The sequence below is a fragment of the Bos mutus genome, chromosome 2, assembly GCF_027580195.1.
Source record: "Bos mutus isolate GX-2022 chromosome 2, NWIPB_WYAK_1.1, whole genome shotgun sequence".
NCBI classification, from domain to species: Eukaryota; Metazoa; Chordata; class Mammalia; order Artiodactyla; family Bovidae; genus Bos; species Bos mutus.
In genome coordinates this window covers 116728132-116750150 of record NC_091618.1, presented here as the reverse complement: position 1 = coordinate 116750150, position 22019 = coordinate 116728132, and the positions used below count along the sequence as shown (strand labels likewise).

Here is a 22019-nt window from a genome sequence, read left to right as displayed (position 1 = left end):
TCCACTACCTACATATAAAATTTGAAGCATATAATCGCCAAGTTTTCAAAGCTGTCCTGAAGGAACAAAGTTTAAAAAGCATATCTGTCTGAGTAGTGATGCAGATTTCAAACACACAGCAAGCAGATGGAAGCAGGGAGTTTGTTTTAAAGGACAGCATGGTGAACCAAGATGTCTCTAAGAACAGGGGAAATGGAATGAAAAGTCAGCAAGCAAGGTAGAAAAGACAGCCCTGAGAGGGCCTGAGAAACTGAACACAAAATCTGAAGGAAGATAAATGGATAATTTAACAGCCGTTCAGTTTTTAAGAAAGACAAAGAACAAGCTACATTGCATCAGAAAAGGCCTAGAAATGATGATGGATGGGGCCCTTCAAATGAGTGGTGAACACAACAGAATCACAGTCGCCTGCACAATTCCCAGCTGAGGGCAAATTTGAGGAACTAAATAAGGATATGAGACTGATACGGATTGAAGAGTTTTTCAAAATCCATTTAATGGCCAGGCAGGGGACATTGATTGCTTTTCAGAGGAAATGTTTAGAATCAATGAGTAGTCGGCCCTTATCGGAATGTGGACGGGGGAGAGGGACCGAGGCTTACAACATTAGCATGCTGTGCATTAAGGTACTGAGATAATTGTTGAATTATGGTAGCAAAGCACTAAATTATTTTGATCTTTATGAAATAAGTATTTCTCTTTTTTATCCTGTACTTGTGAGCTTTATGAACAATGAAATGACTTGCTAGTTGAGTAATTCTAATGCATGATCAAAGGTTGCTAATTCTATTATCAGTGCATGTTAAACTTTTAAATAAAATAGTTTAGTCTTAAATAGTTGATACATGCCCAGTGAACAAAATTCACAAAAGGCACAAAAGTATTAGAGAGAAGACGTACTGCCTCATACTTCTGTCCCCCGGTCACCCAGGTCTTCTCCCTCAGGGCAACCACTGTTACCCAATTTCATCCAAAGATAATCTATGTAGAAGCAGAAATATAGTGTTTTTTTAGCTTTTTCTTTTATTCAGATATAGTTGGTGTATAATACACATATGGATATACACACACACGTATATGTGTGTATATATCTATATATGCACATATATGAATGTCTATCCTGCTCCATACATTATTTTTTTTACCCTTAATATATTTTTGAGATTACTCCTTTTTCATGTCCAGATAGCAGCTATCTCATTAGTTTTGATGGCTGCAGAATATCAGATTTTAAAGATGTAAAAATGAGTTATTTAATCAATAACTATTATTTCTGAACACTGACGTTGTTTCTAATGATTTGCTATTAACAGAGTGCTATAAATATCCTTGTAAATGCATCATCTTCATACTTTATTTGTAAAATAAATATCTAGACGTGGAATAACTGGGCACTTGGCATATGGGCATTGGGAATTTTGATAGATATTGCCAACTTTCTCTCTGTGGAGTTGGAACCAATTTATATTTCCACCAGCGATGGCTGAGGCGCCTCTTCCTCTCTACTCTTACCAAGACAAGCTATTATCAAACTTCTTGAATGCTGCCAATATGATGGTGCAAAATCTATCTCATTATAGTTTTAATGTGTATTTTCCATACCATAAATGAGTTTGATCATGTTTTTAGTATAGATTTATTTACTTAGGAGTAATTGTATTTTTTTCTATAAACGCTCCACATTTTGCCCTTTTTTTATTGGGCTGGTGGTCTTTTCTTATTTATTTGTAGGAGTTCACTGTATATTAAAGAAATAGACTTTTATCTGTAGCAAAAGTGGCAATTCCACTCCCCCCCAGGTTGTCATTTATCTTTTCACTTTTCACTCTGTTTATGCTATACAGAAATACATTGATTTTATGTAGTCAAACTCGTCTCCTATGACTTCTGGATTTTATCATACAGATCATGACTTTCCCATTCCAAAATTAGAAATTCTTTAAATTCTCAGAACTTCTTTCAGTACTTTATGGTTTCATTTTTTATATTATATCTGTGACTCATCTGGTTTTACTTTATTGTGTTGGATACAAAGTTTGTAGATGGCTACCCAGTTTTCCCATCAGTTTTTTCCTAATCTTTTCCCCTATGATTTAAAAGATCACCTTCATCATATACCAAATTCCCTTAAACAATTCTAGTTTAACTCTTTCTATTCCGTTCTATTACTCTCTCTGCCTAGTCATGCTGTTTTAATTAATATTGCTTTAGATAATATATATGTGTGTGTGTGTATATATATATATATATATATTTTTTTTTTTTTTTTTTTTTTTGGCTGTGCTGGCTCTTTACTGCGGGGCTACTCTCTCGTTGTCTTGTGAGGGCTTCTTACTGCACTGGCTTCTCCTGCCGTGAAGCACAGGCTCTAGGGGATGAGGGCTTCAGAGCTGTGGCAAGTGGGCTCAGCAGTTGCAGCTCCCGGGCTCTAGAGCACAGACTCGGTAACTGTAGCTTATCAGCTTAGTTGCTCTTTGGCATGTGGGATCCTCCTGGACCAGGGATCGAACCCGTGTTTCTCTCATTGGCAGACGGATTCTCCGTCACTGAGTCACTGAGGAAGTCCCTAGAATATACTTTAATGATAAGCCTAGTTTCACCTTCCCCGTTTCTCTTTCAGTAGTTTCTAAGTATTCTTGCTTATTTTTCCATAGAAGCTCTGTAATTTAGTTCAAAAACAAATCTAGTTTGTCTCTTTATTGGGATAAATGATCAACAGCTGAAGGTTAAATGAATACAAAACTTCCCAACATTGAGATGAAAAATGGTGCCTATTAGGAAGTTTTTGTTCATAATATTCTAATATTCTCTTCGTTAAACTGAACTTTAAAATTTAATTTAAAAATATTCAGAGTATTCGTCCTGCTGTTCCCACACATAAAAACTTGCCCCATATCTTAGTTTTGGGGAGAGTTAGCAATATAATACAGAGAAGGCAATGGCACCCCACTCCAGTACTCTTGCCTGGAAAATCCCATGGGCAGAGGAGCCTGGTGGGCTGCAGTCCATGGGGTCACTAAAGAGTCAGACGACTGACCGACTTCACTTTCACTTTTCACTTTCATGCATTGGAGAAGGAAATGGCAACCCGCTCCAGTGTTCTTGCCTGGAGAATCCCAGGGACAGGGGAGCATGGTGGGCTGCCGTCTATGGGGTCGCACAGAGTCAGACATGACTGAAGTGACTTAGCAGCAGCAGCAGCAATATAATAAAGAAGCCACAATAGCGTCTCTTCCTCAGATCTTAAAGCTGACCCCTTTCTATGGACAAAATGCCAGCTAATGATACACCCAGTGGAATGTGTAAAATATTCTTTGTCTTCTTATTCTTTCTCCCCGAAATCTTTATTTATCATGCTGTAAAATTAATAAAAAGTAGTTTCTCTTGCCATATGGAAAGAGACCACTAAAATAATAGAGGATTTTTGTCTCCAAGGATGTTCATCTAAAGACAAGCATCCCTCATGGATACTTTGGTTCTGATTCTCTATTGTTCTAGGGCAGTGGGATGCACAGCCTTTGATGGCTCCCTCCCTGTCTCAGATCTGAGCCCTGGTTGGTGCTGACAACAAGGACCACCTTTAAACTCACAAGAAATGCTCAGGCATCATGAGATTTGCCCTGCACACACCAAGCAGTTCATTAGTACAAATATCAGGTAAAAAACAGAAGAGCAAGTGTTAATAGGGTATTATAGAATCCATTCTTGGAGGTACCTTGATAGTTTACTCAGAAAACCACTCACAGCAAGAGCAAGGAACTCCACATTTTTACAACCCTTTCTGACTCAATGGACATAAATTTGAGCAAACTCCAGGAGATAGTGGAAGACAGGGAAGCCTGGCATGCTGTAGTCCATGGGGTCACCAAGAGATGGACACCACTGAGCAACTGAACAGCAACAACCCTCTCCCACACAGGCACCCTAGCTGTTATGTTTAGAGAACCTTGAGCCCAAGCTTGTGAGAAATATACAGAAAGTACATAGTAAACACATGCTTGCAGCTCAACAAACTAAAATTTTTTAATGGTTCTTTTTACACATTGAAATTTGCAAAAACAATAGATGATATATATGTCTATGGCATCTCAAGTGGCATAGTTTTACCGGGAAATATTTCGGTGAATGGAGAGGTAGATTGTTACCATGTGGCTGTGTTTTACTTACATGTTCCAACCACCGCTTACATGAGGCCCCATTCATCAAAGCCTATGGCTTCTGGGTCAGCAGCTTATTCCTTCCAAGTCCAGATGTTGCCTACACAATGAACATGATTGATTAGCTACCAACGCGCTCTGAAAACCCGACCAACAGGGTAACGTAGGACAGTCTCCTAGAGGGGCTCATTATAGCAGAAGAAGCGGTCCTCCTTGCTCCTGTGCACAGGAGCCTCTTCAGGCTTGCCTGTGATTTACTACTTCAAACCCTCATTTTATTTTCCCAGGGTAAGCTCGAGTAGACGAGTCACAGATAAAAGACTCACTGTCTACACCTAATGCTTGGGAAGTGGTGCTTTTTCATTCCTTAGTGAGGCCTCCTCCCTCCTGGGACTTTGTCCCCTAACAGTGCTGAGGACACTGGAGCAGAAAAGTTGCACCACCGCCCAGATGCTGCGGCCACTTGTGAGACGCAGGCGCCACCAGCGTCCTAGTTGAGATCCCTGGGGGAGACTCCATAGGCTCTGTCCTCAGCCTGCAGCATTCCAGGTCTGCTGTACACTTACCCATGGAAACGCTGACCCTTTTAAGTCGATTTTCCCCAGTCTCAGGTTCCTTATCTGTCAAAACAGGGCCAACATCACGATCTCTGCATTGCTGCGAGGTTTAACGAGCTCACATCTGGAGGGGCCCTAGGATGGCACATGGACACAGAACACATTCAGTACTCAGAAGCTATTAGTCCACTTTGGCCAAATGTGTTTTACTGTCTGTCACTGAGAGCAAGTGTGTGGCCTCGGAACAGACCCAGCCCCGTTTCATTCAGTTGAACGTGGTTTATATTGAACGTGGTATTGAACGTGGTTTATCAAAGTGTAACATGTTCCATTTGCCACAGGCCCCACCTCTCCCAGCTGTATCTCCCAGCCTATTTCATTCATTAACTTTACTGGCTTGGCTGGGTAGACATTGAGTTTAAGATGCAGGGACAGCAGAGCCTGGTGGGCTGCTGTCTATGGGGTCGCACAGAGTCGGACACGAATGAAGTGACTTAGCAGCAGCAGCAACCCTATATTGTGGAAATAACAATGCTATTAATCCAAGGAGACTAAATTCCTGCCTCATTAATTCCTAATGTTAATGTAATTTATAAATATAAATTTTCTACAAAGCAATCCCTTGAACATATAAATAAAATAAAAGTGAAACAAGTAACCTCTGAGAGATTAAGAAGAACATGGAAAGAGAAAGAAAAGAGGGAGAGAAAATTGCAATAGAGTATTTTCTCTTTTACACGCACTACTAATCTGCTTCAAACCTTGGAGAGAAAATGATCTCATTCTAAGTTATTACTTGGAGAAGGCGATGACACCCCACTCCAGTACTCTTGCCTGGAAAATCCCATGGACGGAGGAGCCTGGTAGGCTGCAGTCCATGGGGTCTCGAAGAGTCGGACGTGACTGAGTGACTTCACTTTCACTTTTCACTTTCATGCATTGGAGAAGGAAATGGCAACCCACTCCAGTGTTGTTGCCTGGAGAATCCCAGGGACGGGGGAGCCTGGTGGGCTGCCGTCTATGGGGTCGCACAGAGTTGAACATGACTGAAGCGACTTAGCAGCAGCAGCAGACCGTGCCCTTAGGATTCCAAATATAGATCTGCCTCATTCTTACCCTGGATTCCAATGAACTTGCTTGCCCTCCTCAAACCAAGTATTACCTCTGTGGCTTTATCGTCTTTACTTACGATTCCTATCTGAGTAACTCTGTCACATTATTTAGATTTTAAGTTCTCAAATATCACTAACAAAACAGAAAGCTCTGACAGTAATTTTTGGCACTTGCAAAAATCAGACACAGACAATCTGCTATTGCTGAATAGATCCTACAGCTGTTACTGCTGTAAGGAATCTGCCGAGTTAAGATCACATATAGAAAAAGAGTTTTCTCAGCTGGAAAGAGAATCTCACCTGATGTGATAAACGTGGAGTAATACTGAACTACCACTAAGGAGAAAGTAAAAACAGCTAGTTGCTGTTTTTCCTGTCTGAGTTCACTTGATCATTAGGAACAATCCAGGCTAAACGCATGCCAAGTCACCCCAGACCTCTGAGCGTTCCTTCCTTGCAAGGTGAAATCCCATAGCTCTGCTGACTCACTACTAGGAGAGTTGGCAGTCTCTGCTGGTGTCCTGAGTCCCCATAGCATGGGAGACTAAGACTCACCAGCCTTTAAAACCTTTTAAAGAGTCTATTTGGCAGACTCTAGTGGTTCAAGGATAAGGGAGATAAGTGCTAGCTGGTCCCTGACTCTAATGAACTTGGGTGGAGAAGGCTGACCCTTGAGTATTAGCAGCAACTTTTAAAAAATGTTTATTTATTTTTGGCTGTGCTGGGTCTTCATTGCTGCGTGCAGGCTTTTTCTAGTTGCAGAGAGTGGTGTCTACTCTCTAGCTGCCATGTGCAGGCTTCTCATTGCTGTGGTTTCTCTTGTGCAGCAGGGACTCTAGGCACACAGGCTTCAGTAGTTGCTGCACGTGGGCTCAGCAGTTGCAGCTCACCAACTCCAGAGTGCAGGCTCAGTAGTTGTGGCTCATGGGCTTAGTTGCCCTGCAGCATATGGGATCTTCCCTGACCAGGGATCGAACCAGTGTCTCTTGCATTGCAAGGCGGATTCTTAAAACTCCAGGGAAGCCCAGCAGCAACTTTTTATGTTGGGAAAATTGAGACTCCCTTATGGCAGCCACCAATTCAAAGTCTAGTAGGGGATTTCAACCTCAAGTAGTTCCTGCAGGTGACAGAGAACAATAAGGGACAATGGCCAAAGACCCAGTGTTTGGAGCTCAGAGACTCCCTCAATTGAGTTTGAGCAGAAATGGGAATTTGCTGGTTTAAGCAGCCAGGAAACTTAGAGGTACAGCTGACTGGGTGGCATGTGGACAGATCCAGAGGATTCAAAGGCCATCATAAGACAGATGCCCCCATTTCTCTGCCTCTAGCTAGGTATGTTTTGCCTTCATTCTCAGCCAAGCTTTCCTCACACATCCTGGCAGCAATAAGGTCACATGTTCATTCTAGGTATTATCACACCAAGAGAAAGAAGGAAAAGAAAAGCTCATTTCCAGTAGGTCCAGGGGAAACCTTGCAAGACCTTGGATTTCCTTAGCTTGGGTCACATCTGATCCACATCTCTATGTCAATCACTGGTGTTGGTCAGGCCTGAATGATGTACCCACTCAGAGCACATGGAGTGAACTGTTCCCTGAGGGAGGGTAAGAGGACAGTATCTAGCCTCTGCTGCCTACTACAGTTCACTTATAACCCACTGCCAAAGAAACTTGTCTCACAACTCCTCGATACAAAGATCAATGTGTCCAAGTATCAAGATGGTTAGAACCTTTTGACACATACACAAGTAGCCATAAAATAGAGACCTACATCCTGACATCAATTCTCTGAATCAGGAATTGCATGTGGTACTAGTAACAGAGATCTGCAATCACAATTCAGCTCAGTTCACTCACTCAGTCGTGTCTGGCTCTTTGCGACCCCATGGACTGCATTATGCCAGGCTTCCTGGCCATCACCAACTCCCAGAGCTTGCTCAAACTCATGTCCATTGAGTTGGTGATGCCATCCAACCATCTCATCCTCTGCTGTCCCCTTCTCCTCCTGCCCTCAATCTTTCCCAGCATCAGGGTCTTTTCCATTGAATCAATTCTTCACGTCAGGTGGCCAAAGTATTGGAGTTTCAGCTTCAGCATCAGGCCATCCAATTGAATACTCAGGACTGATTTCCTTTAGGATGGACTGGTTGGATCTCCTTGCAGTCCAAGGGACTCTCAAGAGTCTTCTCCAACACCACAGTTCAAAAGCATCAATTCTTTGGTATTCAGCTTTCTTTATAGTCCAACTCTCACATCCATACATGACTACTGGAAAAACCCATAGCTTTGACTAGATGGACCTTTGTGGGCAAAGTAATGTTTCTGCTTTTTAATATGCTGTCTAGGTTGGTCATAGCTTTTCTTCCAAGGAGCAAGCATCTTTTAATTTCATAGCTGCAGTCACCATCTGAAATCACAATCGCTTCAACAAAATAGAAATTTACTTTTCTCTCTGATAATAATAATGCAAATAAGTCAATTCTAGGTTTCTATGATATGGCAGTTCCATAACAGTCAGAGACCCAGGCCCTGTTTATCTTCCCTTAGGATGTGGCTGCCATACTCAAGATTGCCTCATGGTCACAAGATGGTCACTGTGGCTCTAACCATCATGTTAATATTCCAGCAGCAAGAAGGAGAGAGGGGCAAGGACAAGAAGATGCACCTCCCAAATGAATATACTCTCATTTAAGAGTCTTCTCAGAAGCTTTTTTTCTAAATTCTTCTTGCTCCTCCCTGGCCATTCCTAAGCTTTGCTGTTGTTACTTTTTAATTGCTAAGTCATGTCTGACTCTTTTATGACCCCGTGGACTGTAGCTGCCATGCTCCTCTGTCCCTGAGATTTTCCAAGCAGGACTGCTGGAATGAGTTGCCCTTTCCTTCTTCAGGGAAGCTACCCGACCCAGGGATCAAACTCAAGTCTCCTATATTGGCCACAGATTCTTTACCACTGACCAACCAGGGAAGTCCCTAAGCTTAAGGGAGGCTAAAATGCTTACTGGAAAGGCAACTAGCAATCTCTGATAGAGATACCACAGCCCTGGTGGAGTAAATGACTCCCTCCCTAAATGGGAAAGAAGTCATAAGCCTTTTAAACTCCATCGTGTTCTAGCCTGGGGAAAACCCAGCAGTACATGGTGCCTGGAGCAGGTACATGTGTGACATATATAAACGATTATTATTAATTTTCCAGCCTGAGCCAATTACACACTAAAGGTTTGTTTTAAAGGTAGTATATTTAATATGAATGTCTACAAACATTTATCCAGGAAAGTCTTGGTTCACTTCTGTGTTCACCATTATTGTTTGATTATTTGTTTTTTGAAGCAAGTTTTAAAATCTGCTGGAAGCCTCCCGTGGTAGTTAATACATTATCTTAAGCAATTTAATGCAAATTAATTTTTACACAACCTTGAGTTTCAGAGGCCATTGAACTGGGGAGGGAAGGAGTGAGGTTTAGGAGGAATCTGTTTGCTGCCTCCCATCTGGACCCCACAGCCAGCTCCATCTGCTCTCACATGTAGTAACTAACACTTCGGCTACTCCCTTGCCAAACACACCATGTGGAAGTTAGCTTATTTTTTTACTCAGAAAAATGGTAAAATGCACAAAAAAGTGTGCACTTCAGGTTTTCTAGAAGACCCAACGGGATTATTTTAGTGTTTGGTAATTCGGTTTTGTACTGCAATGCAAATTTTCCATTCAGCTTTATGGTTCTTTTTTTGTTTTATTTCTGGGTTTCATTACCTTTTAATGCCACAATTCTCCTTTTCTAGTAGGGTCTTGCAACACATTCATATCATATAGGAGCCACCGAAAGGTTCAGGGTAGAGAGCAGCAGGCTCAGATGAATGGTTTTGATTGACCAGGATAGCTGCAATGAGAGTTCATTGGACGGGACTCAAGGGAAGCAGGGAGCCCAGGCAGGGTCAGTGGAGAAGGTGAGGGTCGCCTGAGCTTGGGCGATTCAAATGGCGCTAGACTGACACACGGGGGCACTTTGGAAGCAGGATTGAGAGGACTTGGTGATAGTCTGGATGCCGGGGAAGACAAAGATGTAATGGACGACCTGTAGATTGCCGGGCTGGGCAGTTGGGTGGAGATGCTAATACTTAATTCCCTGAGGGAGTAACCCTGACAGCAGAGGTGGGTTCACAGGAAGGCAATGAGTTGAGTTCAGGACAATTCACGATGTGGCCTTTACAACATGACGGAGGAGTAGAAGGCTAACAAGCCAAATGGGATTCTTAGCAACTACATCATTGCAACATGGCATGTAAAATTCAGGAATATGGCAGATGCAATCGGGACTAATCCTTACCTTTGAGAACCAGGAAAGATTAGCAGTTCAACAGTTCACTAATTGAAAAGTTGGGATTTGCTGCACAATTGGCCACTTCTCTCTGAAGTCACAAACCTTCAGTCGAAGCCTTCTTGTTTCTTGGAGATGCTCTTTATGCATGTGAGTGGCCAGTCTTGAGAATTCTAAATAATTTCAGGTCCTGCCACCACTCGCTTGCATTCTTGCTTCTCCTGTTGAAGGTTTGAGCAGAGATGACACCAGCTGGTCATGCCACCAATGACTTTCCATTTCAAAATGCCAACCCCCAAGTGGGCTTTTGGACATTTTCAATGAGGAAGTTAAATGATCATGGTTGTAAGTAATCACATCTTCATTACAAGGATATTGCCTCAAACAAGACATTTAAGAGGGGCTCCAAGTCTATTTTTAAATTTTACCCCCCCAAATCGGTATTTTAAAAATATTTTAATTTCTCTTTTCTCTACCATGCCATCATATCTGTTAGTTTCTGATTATTTCTCTTGAGTAGGGTGGGGAATGGAGGAAATCAGAAAATACAGTTCTTATTGCCAACACCCTGGGAATATATGAATCAACAATAGGAAGTAAAAACCATCTTCTCTCTTTGGCCTTTAAAAAAAAATAAATAGCCAGCTCAGATAATTGCCTCAAAGTTTTTTTAAAAGGTATTAATGATGTAGTTGGACATTTTCAGGTTCAAAGGAAGTCTTTGAACTGCCTTTAGTTTGGTGGGGCTCCTCTCTGCCCCTTTTCAGCAAGAATGTAGGAGTAGGGACTTCTTCTAAGAGCACAGCTTTCTGTTGGCTTCCTCCCCTGGAGTGCATCTGCCTCCATCGATCCAGCAATTGAGTTCAGAGAAGTGACTGTGGTTGACTGAGAAGCACACACGGGCCAGATGATGGCAGATGTAGATCCTGGTGGCAGAGGGAAAGCAAGGCCAAAATCTGCCTCCCAGCAGCTTAGTGAGCTGGTATAAACACGGTCTCAGGAATTATGGCAGTAAGACAGAATACTGTATTCATTTCCCAAGGGGGTCATGCTGGGGTTGTTTTTATAGCAGGATTTTGTAGCAGGTCAGAACGTCCTGACCCTACTCATCCTGACCTTCCCCTGTCTTCCTGCCACTGCTCTGTGGGCAGGGTGGAGGAGGGCTGCTGTTCCCAGAGCTAGAGATCTAAAGATATAGGCCTTGTTTCCACTCTCCCTTGGAGCTCATGGGCTGGGACCCAAGACAGAGTTGTTTAAAACCAATGTTAGCAACTTCCACTGCTGGGCCATAGTAATAGGGGGGATAAAACACCAAAAAAAACAAAACAAAACAGAAAAATACACAAAACAAGTTTCAGACAGTGGACAACAGCCACGTAATACAGATTCATGAGAAAGGGGAACAAATGAAATGGGCCCGCCAGGTGTCCCAGCTTACTCCCTGTGGGGAGTGACCAGGCCACAGCACAGGGAGGGGCACCCAGGCAGAGTCAGGGGTCTCACTGAGATAAGGAGGCAGAATCAGGAGTCGAGGGAGGCCAAGGAGGTGAGCGTTCTGGGAAGAGTGGCAGAGAAGAGACGGCTGCGTGGGACAGCTCCAGAGATCTGCAGTGGCCCCTTGAGTCTTTGTGCTGTTCGCTCCCTGCACGTGAGGAAACCACTGAGGCTGGAAAGATCTAGCAAAAAGGAGCAAGCAGAGTAATCCTCAGAGTTCACACGGGCAGGGAAGTAGTCCATGCTTCCACCACCCAGAATTTTAGAGAAAAACCTTGAAATATATGATGTTCTGGGCACAGTTCTCAGAAGATTACTGTCTTAGTAATGGGGCCAAATTAGCCCTAAAGTTTGCTCCAGATCCACCAAGGGAAGCTTAAAGACAAGCCTCAAAGGATCATGTTATTTCTAAGTAACCTAAATGCTTTCCCCAATAAAACTGCTGCTGCTGCTGCTGCTAAGTCGCTTCAGTCGTGTCCGACTCTGTGCGACCCCATAGACAGCAGCCCACCAGGCTCCCCCGTCCTTGGGATTCTCCAGGCAAGAACACTGGAGTGGGTTGCCATTTCCTTCTCCAATGCATAAAAGTGAAAAGTGAAAGGGAAGTTGCTCAGTTGCGTCTGACTCTTAGCGACCCCACGGACTGCAGCCTACCAGGCTCCTCCATCCATGGGATTTTCCAGGCAAGAGTACTGGAGTGGGTTGCCACTGCCTTCTCCGCAATAAAACTGAGCAATGTTTAAAGTAATGAAAAAAAAAAAAAATCCAGCACACATCCCCTGAAGAACAGAATGGCTACCCATTCCAGGATTCTTGCCTGGAGAATTCCATGGACAGAAGAACCTGGCAAACTACAGTCCATGGGGTCACAAGAGTTAGACATGACTGAGAGACTAACATTTTCACTTTTTTTAATATATGTACATAATATACATACTTATACTGACATAGGCATAAAATGTTTCTTGAAGGATACCCAAGAAACTGGTAATATCAGTTGCCTCTAGGAACAGAAACGGAATCTCTGGGACAGGGGGTGAAGGGAGATGTTTAACACTATACATATGGGACCCTTTGTATTCACTAGACTACATGTCTAGTGAATGTATGACTTATTCATAAAATATAGAATAAAATGTATGTGCTGGTCACAAGTGGGCTCACGAGTGGAGCCTGACTGGAATCAGGAAGGACGTGAGGCCCCTCAGCCACCCGGATGGCCAGATGCCTCCAGCTGTGTCCCCAGGGTGTAGAGGGTCCTGTCAGTGATGGGCCACCAACAGGGTGGGGGAGCTGAAGTGGCTTGGGAGCCCCCAGGATATCCATATATAGCCCAAGTTGGGTTTTGAGGTCAGTAAATCAACCCTAACCTACACCTGGAGGTGCACAGGAGTCACTGGTTTACTGCTCAGTTCAGTTCAGTTCAGTTCAGTCGCTCAGTCGTGTCCGACTCTTTGCAACCCCATGAACTGCAGCATGCCGGGCCTCCCTGTCCATCACAAACTCCCGGAGTCCACCCAAACCCATGTCCACTGAGTTGGTGATGCCATCCAACCATCTCATCCTCAGTCATCCCCTTCTCCTCCTGCCCTCAATGTTTCCCAGCATCAGGGTCTTTTCCAATGAGTCAGCTCTTCGAATCAGGTGGCCAAAGGATTGGAGTTTCAGCTTCAGCATCAGTCCTTCCAATGAACACCCAGGACTGATCTCCTTTAGGATGGACTGGTTGGATCTCCTTGCTCAGTAGATTTGGGTTTAAAGGGAGAGCACCCAGAGGACTAGAACTGTTAGGTTGGTTACAGGGATACATAGCTCAGTAGAAAGAATGACGTTCTAAAATCAGGATGAAGAGGAAATTGGACACACCCACCCAGGGAGGACATGAGTTTACTACCTCTGGACATGTCTAAACACTGAAAGGTCACACGGAGGGGATGTCACAGAAGGGACTCAGCATCCCACAGTGGATGGCACCACGCACATAATGTTTAGTATCCCTCTGTGTGTGTGTGGAGAGTGAGCAGAAGGGTGACATGTCCCTTTTCTCTTTTGCTAAGAGAAGAGTTAGTCAAACAAGACAGATAACCAGTAACATTTGCACAGAATTTATTGGGTATCACTCACTGATGAGAAGTTCGTAGGAATACCTGTATCTTTCTAAATACTAGGAGCAATTCTCTTGCTGATGGTACATTGCATGTAATCACCGTAAACCTTGGAATTTAGATTTGTGGATCATGCCTTGCCTTCCTAATATTCTAATAGTTCCATATTCTCCCAGCTAAGTGCATTTCTGTGTAACAAATTTATAGTGTAAGAATTATTCTTTAAGATGAAGTTCTTGCTCCCTTTGCCTAGAACCAGCACCTGACTAGAAGAAAATGATATTCCAGTATGGCAATTCTGTATTTAAGGAGAGTATGAAATAAAGAGAAAAAGGAATACTGAGAAATATATACCACCCCCTCAAAAATTTTTATATTCAACACAAAGACAGCAAGACAGAGAACAAAGAGCTAGACAAAAGAAAGCAATCTGTTTGGGGCTAAGCCAAATAAATTTAAATAGTTTTAGAAATAAATTGGTGGAGTAATTCGAATCATGGGCAGGTGCTATGAATGTAATTTAGTAAATGCTCGGGAACCTGCCAAGGAAGAGAAAAATGTGTTGCTTTTGAGATCATTTCCCAGCAGCTTCATAAAAGAAAACTGATTACAGGAATTTAATAAGTAAAACAGAGCCAGAACTATAGTAATCAAATGAGTTTTTAATTACATTTCATGCAGAAAAAAATTCCAATTTGTGCTCCTGGGATTAAAAAAAAAAGTTTAGAGAAATGCTTTTGTAGCAGGAAAATAACATAAACACTAATTTCCATAGGAATTATAGTGGTCGGTTTAATTAAAAGGCTTGATCAGAGCAAAGAGGAGCCAGTGCCAAACTATACTAAAAGCCATGGCATTCATCGCCCCCTCTCACACTATTGTCTAAATAAAATCACTGCACTGAGCAGAAAACAGGCACCTGCATTTTTCTCATGATGTAAAGGGGATTTTGATTACTGCCTGAATTATCATGTTGCTGTGATTTATTATCATATGGAATAACGAATACATCCAATTTCAAAGTAGACGTCATTGCTTGGTGTGATAAATATCACGATGATGTGCTCTGTCTGGGGGACGTGAATGTGAAGGGGCTCCACCTGGGCCAGGGTGGAGTGCTCGCTGCTCAGCAGGCTCCCTGATTATTTCTGGACTTCCAGCCCTCGCTTAACTTCCATCTAGTCACATCACACTTGTATCTCTGAAACTCCCCAGAGTGGAATCGTATTTAGGGAATGCTTCTGGTCTTCCTAACACACTGCAGTCATGATCAGGGTAGTCCATCCTCAACAGAAACAGCTCTTCTTCCTATTGGAGGACTTTGCTCTGGGGCACCTGCCAACCACCGGTCAGGCTTGAAGGCTTTTCGGGAGGTGTCCTACAATGGCGGCGGTTTAGTCACATGGTCACAGTTTGTCCCCCTTGTGATGAATGGGACGCACCTGCAGGGTGTCTCCATGGGACTCCGGGTATAATCTGTGGCCACAGAACGCTGACCAAGGCATTTCCAGGGGCTAAGCCTCACAGCTCCATGATCCTTGTTTTATTCATTGCTATGTCCCATTAGAGCCGTGATCCAAGATTTGTGAGGCTGGAAGTTTGTAGTGTTTGGGAATAGGGAACCATTGATTTTTTTTAAATGATACAAAATTAAGTGCAAAACAGATATTTAGAAGGGTCTCCTGCAAGTGAGGAGGCTGGATCCTGACCTTTCTTAGCCTTGGGGTTGGTCAGCCTGTGGCCACACCCTACCTTTTCTCTCCCTCATTTCTTCCCCACCCCTCCATCTGTCCCTCTCTTCCACACCCCTTTTTCTTTTCTCTCGTGTCTATTTCCATGCATGTTCTCATGTCGATCTGTACACTGAGCACTGTTCCCCGATCCTGTGCTTTAAAAAATGAGCTCCTCTCATTTCAGGACTTTACCTGGCCTTTCTTATTCAGGTGAATCCACCCAGATTCATCTATGGTGGAGCAAATGATAGGTTTATTTTTGTAAAAATTTCACTTCCTGGTCTATTGAGATCTGGAGCCCTCCTTAGCAGGCAAAGATACACATATTAGTAGACTTGTGTGAGCTGAATATTTTGTTTCCTATTTGATGTTAATTTAAAACAGGATCATAATCAAATTGGCTGGCACCCCCTGGAGCAGTACACAGACATCTGTCTTATTTTTTCATTTTCTCTATAAGCTCTATTAATACAACACAGTGATGTTAAGTGCATATTTGCTTCTTGTAAATAGCTCATGTTTACCAAAATAATCATCATTTTCATTTCTTACAGCCCATTTCCATTCTCCTCACAAGTGAAAGCTAGAAAATCATGATCATGATTGGTTCCTCTCTCCCCTACCTGCTTTTGTTTTATTGTAGGCATTGGTGAAGGTCAATGTGAAACTGAAGCCAATGTTGGATTCCGTGGCCACCAACAGAAGTAAGTGGGAAGAGTTGCACCAGAAAAGGCTGCTCGTCTCCGCAGCTGCCTCCGCCCCCTCCGCCAACGTCATGGAGACCAGGGATGACAGAAACTAACCCTTCAGGCCAGCTGCTGCTGCAAGATGACTGCGCCCTGGAGAACCGGCTTCGGTCCCGCACACCATTCTTTTGTTCCTTTAAGCTCAAACAGACATAAAACCTCAGGGATGTGCTGAGAAGCATGCCTGGACTTTCACCTTTAAGTGTGGTGTCAGCAAAAAGGGCAGAGGAGGAAGTGGGGGCAACAAGCACACCCCAGGACCCTCACCTTTCCCTGATGAGCACGAAGATTCTGGGCTGAGACGAAGATTCTGGGCAGAGGGCAGCTGTGGGTCCAGGACCTGAGGATGGTTGGCCCTGCTCACTCGGAGCTGAGGGAACGCTGAACAGTGAAGGCGTGTTAGCGCTGCTTCATTTTGCATACAGCTATTCTGTTTGTTACAAGCCAAACAATGCCTGCCTTTGCTTCCTCTCCCAAGCTCCCTTTTGTGCCAGACTGTCCTTAGAATCCCAATTTGTATCCTGTGAAGATATCTTATTTTTAATCCCAAAGCTTCTTAATGATAGATCAGAGCCTTCAGAATTGCCTACCTAAAAGAGACACCTATATTATCCTTACAAAAACCAGCCATTCCCAGTTTCCCCTAAAAACGTCCATAGTAGGAAGACAGCAAATGTGTTTGTCTGATTGATGTTTACACAAGATTCATAACACTGCATTGGGATTGTGGTCCCCTTTTTCAGTTTTTAGATTCAACCTTCAATGTAGATCAAGTCTTCTCCTAGCAGGATTGATAGACTTTAATTAAAAGTCAGGATGAAAGAAAATCTATAGGTGGATTTACCATGAGTGACACGGGAACATTCAGAACTATTTCCAACAGTGAGACATTTCACAGGACACAGCAGAGCCACAGAGAATAATCATTGACAACTTGAGTTCTAGTGATGAGTTTCAGCATGAAGTTTAAGGTTACTGCCAGTGCCAACTGAAAGCCAAATGGAGGGCTCCCCAATTTTGGATTTTCCTTAAGTATAAAATATAATGCTTGAAAGATTAAGAAATAACAGTCTGGGCAGTGAACAAATATCCTACAGAAATCCAGGTTTATAACAGGTAAGAATGTGTGCATGCTAAATTGCTTCAGTCATGACTGACTCTTTGTGACCCTATGGACTGTAGCCCGCTAGGCTCCTCTGTCCATGGGATTCTCCAGGCAAGAATAGTGGAGTGGTTGCCATGCCCTCCTCCAGGGATCTTCCCAACCCAGGGATCGAACTCGGGTCTCTTATGTCTTCTGCACTGGCAGGCAGGTTATTTACTACTAGCACCACTTGGGAAGCCCATAGATAAGAATAAGCTCTATTAAACAGATGCAGAGATTAGGATGCTGAGAGGCTGAGGACATTGTACGCCCTATCCAAAGGCCCCGCTGTGGGGCTTTCCTGGTGGTCCAGTAGTTAAGAATCTTCCACCACAAAGGAACTAAGATCCTGCATGCCATGAGGTGCAACCAAAAAAAGAAAAAAATGAAACAATGCTGGGCTAGAAGCTAGACTTGTGCCCTAGCTCTGGTATTATTCTCTGGATGGCTTTAGACAAATCACTAACTTCTTCCTTTTTCCTCATTTGTCAAATGAGATTACACTAAGAAATTATTTTCAAACATAACTGAACCTTAGAACTCTTTGTTCAAATAAATCTTACAAAGAATCCCCAAGACATAAAACATCTAAAAGTCCAAGTCCTCTGTTTGAAGCTGGGTTGGGGGAGCCCTATGAAGCCTCATCTCTTTGATTACATACCCAGCGGCCCATAAAGGGCCTCTGAGGAATTCGAAATCTCTGGACCAGATGAACCTTGAAGCCCATTCCAGTTCCAAAAAAAATCTAAAATTTAAAACCACTTCTGTTCTTGTTGTTGCTGGTCAGTGTCAGTTATTAACTTTACTCAGAGAAAGAGGGGCCAAGTTCCACCAAGGACATTGTCTTCCTGGCACATAGTAGACGTTGGGGGAATGTTTAAAGAATGAGTAAATTAAGGAACCAAAACAGAAGTAAGGGAAGAGCAAGGTAACCATGAGGAAGAAGAAAGATTCTACATGACCAGAAATGGAGGAAAAGAAAATTATAAACCAGGCAAATGGGGGAAGAGGAGGAGGGAAGGGAGGAGAGCCAAAAGAAAATGACTAACACGGAAAATACAGGGCCCAATGCAGGCGGTAAGAGATGGCCAAAGGGAAGGTGAACGTTAATCCAAACAAGGAAAAATGGCGCTTGTCATCAAAAGAAAATGAAGGTACGTCCTGTCATCAATTGCTTAGAAAAGAGAGACACTTGAGTAGGGAGCGGATTGACAAAGGAGAGAAGGAAGGAGTGGGAACCCTAAAAAAATAATGTTCCCAGCTAACCCTCTACCACTGTCTCTGTGGGGAAGACTGGAGAAACTCGAGGAGAAAATACGTGCAGGAAAAATTGCCTCTGCAGAGCAGGTGAGAGGAGGTTGTTCAGATTTATGGATTTTATTAAGCCAGTTTTCCGAGTCACTCAGCTATAAAGGAAAATAGCTTCTGCTGGGCTGTCTCCCTCCTTCAGGTGAGGAAAAAGGGTGGGTGGAGGCAGGGCCAGACCCTGGTTGTGGGTCTGCAGCTAGCAGGACTGCAGGTGTTTCCAGCCGTCGTGTCACATCGTGTTCATGTCACAAGCGGGAACTGAAAATCAGTCCATGTGAGGCAGAGGTGAACCCACGTCTGTCGTCCTCCCCAACGATAAATAAATAAGTAACCCAGAAAGATGAATGCCAGTGTATCTAGAGCAAAATTTTAAAGCATGTGCTTTATGATAAAACTAGACCCAGGGTCCGATGGAGACTGCAGACAGCTACATGCACTGTGGCTACCCTGAATGTTGATGCTGCTTATTGCTAAGGGGAATGTAATTTATAGCAGAAACCCTACGGCTTCCACTAAGGTTGAGTTTTCCTCTCATTTTCTTGCCTTTTTATTGGCTTCACTGCACGGTTGCCAATAGCAACATCCACTGGTAGCAAGGGGAGTTCAACACCATTGCAATCTGCCATACAGTGGAGCCCTGACAATGTCAACCATCAATCAAGTGGCTGTTTGTAATTGCCTCCATCTATTTCTCCTGTCTCAAGGTATCTTTCCTATTGTGGGTCAAAATTCAGAAACTGCTGACTAATGCCAGGTCTGTTCCTCCATGACCATGAAACAGTCGAAAAGGAGGGTAGCAGGCTCCCTGGAGCCAAGGACCCAGAAGGTTAGAGGTTGAACTTGGGAGTTTGGGGTATTTTAAATCTAAGTAATGTATAACTTTAAGAATTTGAGGTATGTGTGTTTACCCATATACTCTGCTTTCCCAAAACAGAAAAAGAGAAAATTTCCCAATCATTATTAATGTTTATTTCCTATTGGAGGAAGGAATTTAAATATGAACCTTCTTATAAAATCTCCAACTGACCAAATGTTCGGTTCTCTTGGCATTTATGGTTGAAATGACTTCATCCTACTTTGTCCACGAGGTGTATTTTTCTCAGGCAGGCTATTTAGCATTTTATTAGTCAGTACGTGGATAATACATGCACAGCCTACAATATAGCTGGCAATCCCGGCCAGGAGGGACAGCTTGGCAGACTGTGAAGGGCACCACCCCAGCGCACAGTGGACGGGGCTCCCCCTGGCCTGGCTTGTTATCTTGGGACCCTCAGGTCTCGGATTTTCCACCTGTAAAATAAAAGCCCGGACTTTTATTCAGTTCATTCGTACACCAAAGGACCAAGCTGTGTTTAACTTTAAAAAATTATTCCATGTAATTGTCTTATTCACTCTTCTCAAACAAGATAGGGATAAAGAGGTCATCTCCTCCCTAAAGACAAAATAAAAAGTTACCTATATGGAGTAGATACAAAAACAACCTTAGAACAGATATGTCTGAGCCTGTCATGATCATAAAAGACATGGTCATCAGTATAATTTTTTAAAATACATCCTTTTATTCTATAAAGGACAGCTTTAGATTATCTCATAGCATAGATATCCCATAAATGGTAGTCAGTTTAATTTAGAATTTATAAAGTGAGTCAAAAGAAGTTAAAGTTGCATGTGTTTTCTGTTTCTGAAATCTTCAATGTCCACATATTTCCAGGTATTTTATATTTAAATACCCGTTGGGTTAGAAATAATCGTTAAAATTTTGTTAGTGAAATAACCATCTAATATTAATGCTACAGGAATTCAGTTGCTTTTTTCATGTATCAAAATGTATCATATTTGATCCACTTACCTTAGGTCATTAAACAGAATCTGCTCAATTTACTTTGTGGTAGAATTATTTTAAAATCCATTTCTCCTATTGACTCAATGAATTACAGGAAGATAAAATACAGTTTCATCTCCATTAATAGTGTGAAAAACTCCTGCCAAGTGGGACAGAAATCTAACAGATTAAGGGAAGATTTACATATAAAGAAAAATGTTTGGGCTGGAAAAACAGTATTCAAAAAGGATTCATTAAAGCAAAAGAGTTAAACCTAATTTGGGACCCTAAAAACTATGGCAGAGCCACTGCAATGGAGTTTCACTGTCTGCTCCAGAATAACAGTCTCTGAAACAATTGTTATGTCATGTGCTGTAAAGAACTCCCGAACCTCGAATGTATCAGGAAATGTACAGGTTGAGTCTGACTATAAGAAGCCAAAATTTCGTAAGTTTCATAAGTGAACCATGATAGAATGAAACGTATAGACGGCAGGAGTGATGTGTCTGGGGAATTTCACACTGAGCGCTTGGACTTAACAACGCCTGAGGTCCTGCTTCCATTGTTTGTGTACCTCTTCCTCAGCTGGTAATTTGATGCTGTGTATCTTTTCTAATTCAATTTTGAACGTTCTTACATATTTAGTCCATCTCTCAATAGCACTAAAGGTAAGTTAGTCACCTGGGTAGCACATCCCTACTAACATTGTTGAACGTATACACTGGTACAAAAATATGTTTGTTTTACTAAGTGAATGAAGTATTTGCTATAAAAAAAAATGTGTTATTTCAGGCCACCATTTGTGTTCATTTTCTGTGTATCTGTATTAGAATCTCGATTATTTTTTCTTTAGATTTAGATGAAATCATATTTAGATGAATTTTTAAAAAACACAAATAGCATTGTATGGAAACAAGAATTTAGGTGTTGGTGAATCTCATCCTCTTGGGGAAAAATATTTTTGCCATTTTATTTTGATGTACAATATTCTACAAAGGATCTACTGATTTGCTTCTTAATTATTATTGTTTTACACAAAAGAAGCAAAATATGTCTTCAATTGACTTATCGGACATCACTCCTTTTGTGTAGATTTCCCAGGCTGATGTGTCATTATAGGAATACTACATTATAAGACTCCTGGACCATTTCACAAGCATCTAATCCATGATTTTGAAACTGCTTTAAGGGAACTAAATATCTTTGTTTTTAACAAAATGCTTAAAGCTTAACTAAACCTCTAAAATACTCTTTATTTCCCTTGAGAAGGGTGATTTAAGGGCTGAAAGAGGCAGGCATGCATCCAAAGACCTAGGATTTCAATTCTGACTGTCCATTTAGCCCATTAACCTTGACTTCATCTGTGATGTTTGCTTGTGTAAGAAGAGAGTGGGACAGCCCTGTCCACGGAGCATCTTCAAGATGACAAAAGGTTCTTAGAATTACTGAAGTTTTTCTGGAGGGATAAGAGTCTGCAGCCCAATGCAGACGAGTTCCCTGTGCCTGTTATAGATCACTCAAATTTGCATGGGC

The 22019-nt window shown here is 42.5% G+C and overlaps 1 protein-coding gene across 1 annotated transcript in view; it reads left to right on the top strand.

The window, feature by feature from the left end:
* PDE11A (phosphodiesterase 11A) overlaps window positions 1–21205 on the top strand; it is a 430189-nt gene extending 408984 nt beyond the window's left edge. Inside the window, exon 20 of the mRNA XM_005900797.2 lies at window positions 16110–21205. Coding sequence (XP_005900859.1) covers window positions 16110–16268 — 159 coding nt within the window. The 3' untranslated portion in view covers window positions 16269–21205. The remainder of the gene's footprint in view (window positions 1–16109) is intronic.
* The last annotated feature ends 814 nt before the right edge of the window (window positions 21206–22019 follow it).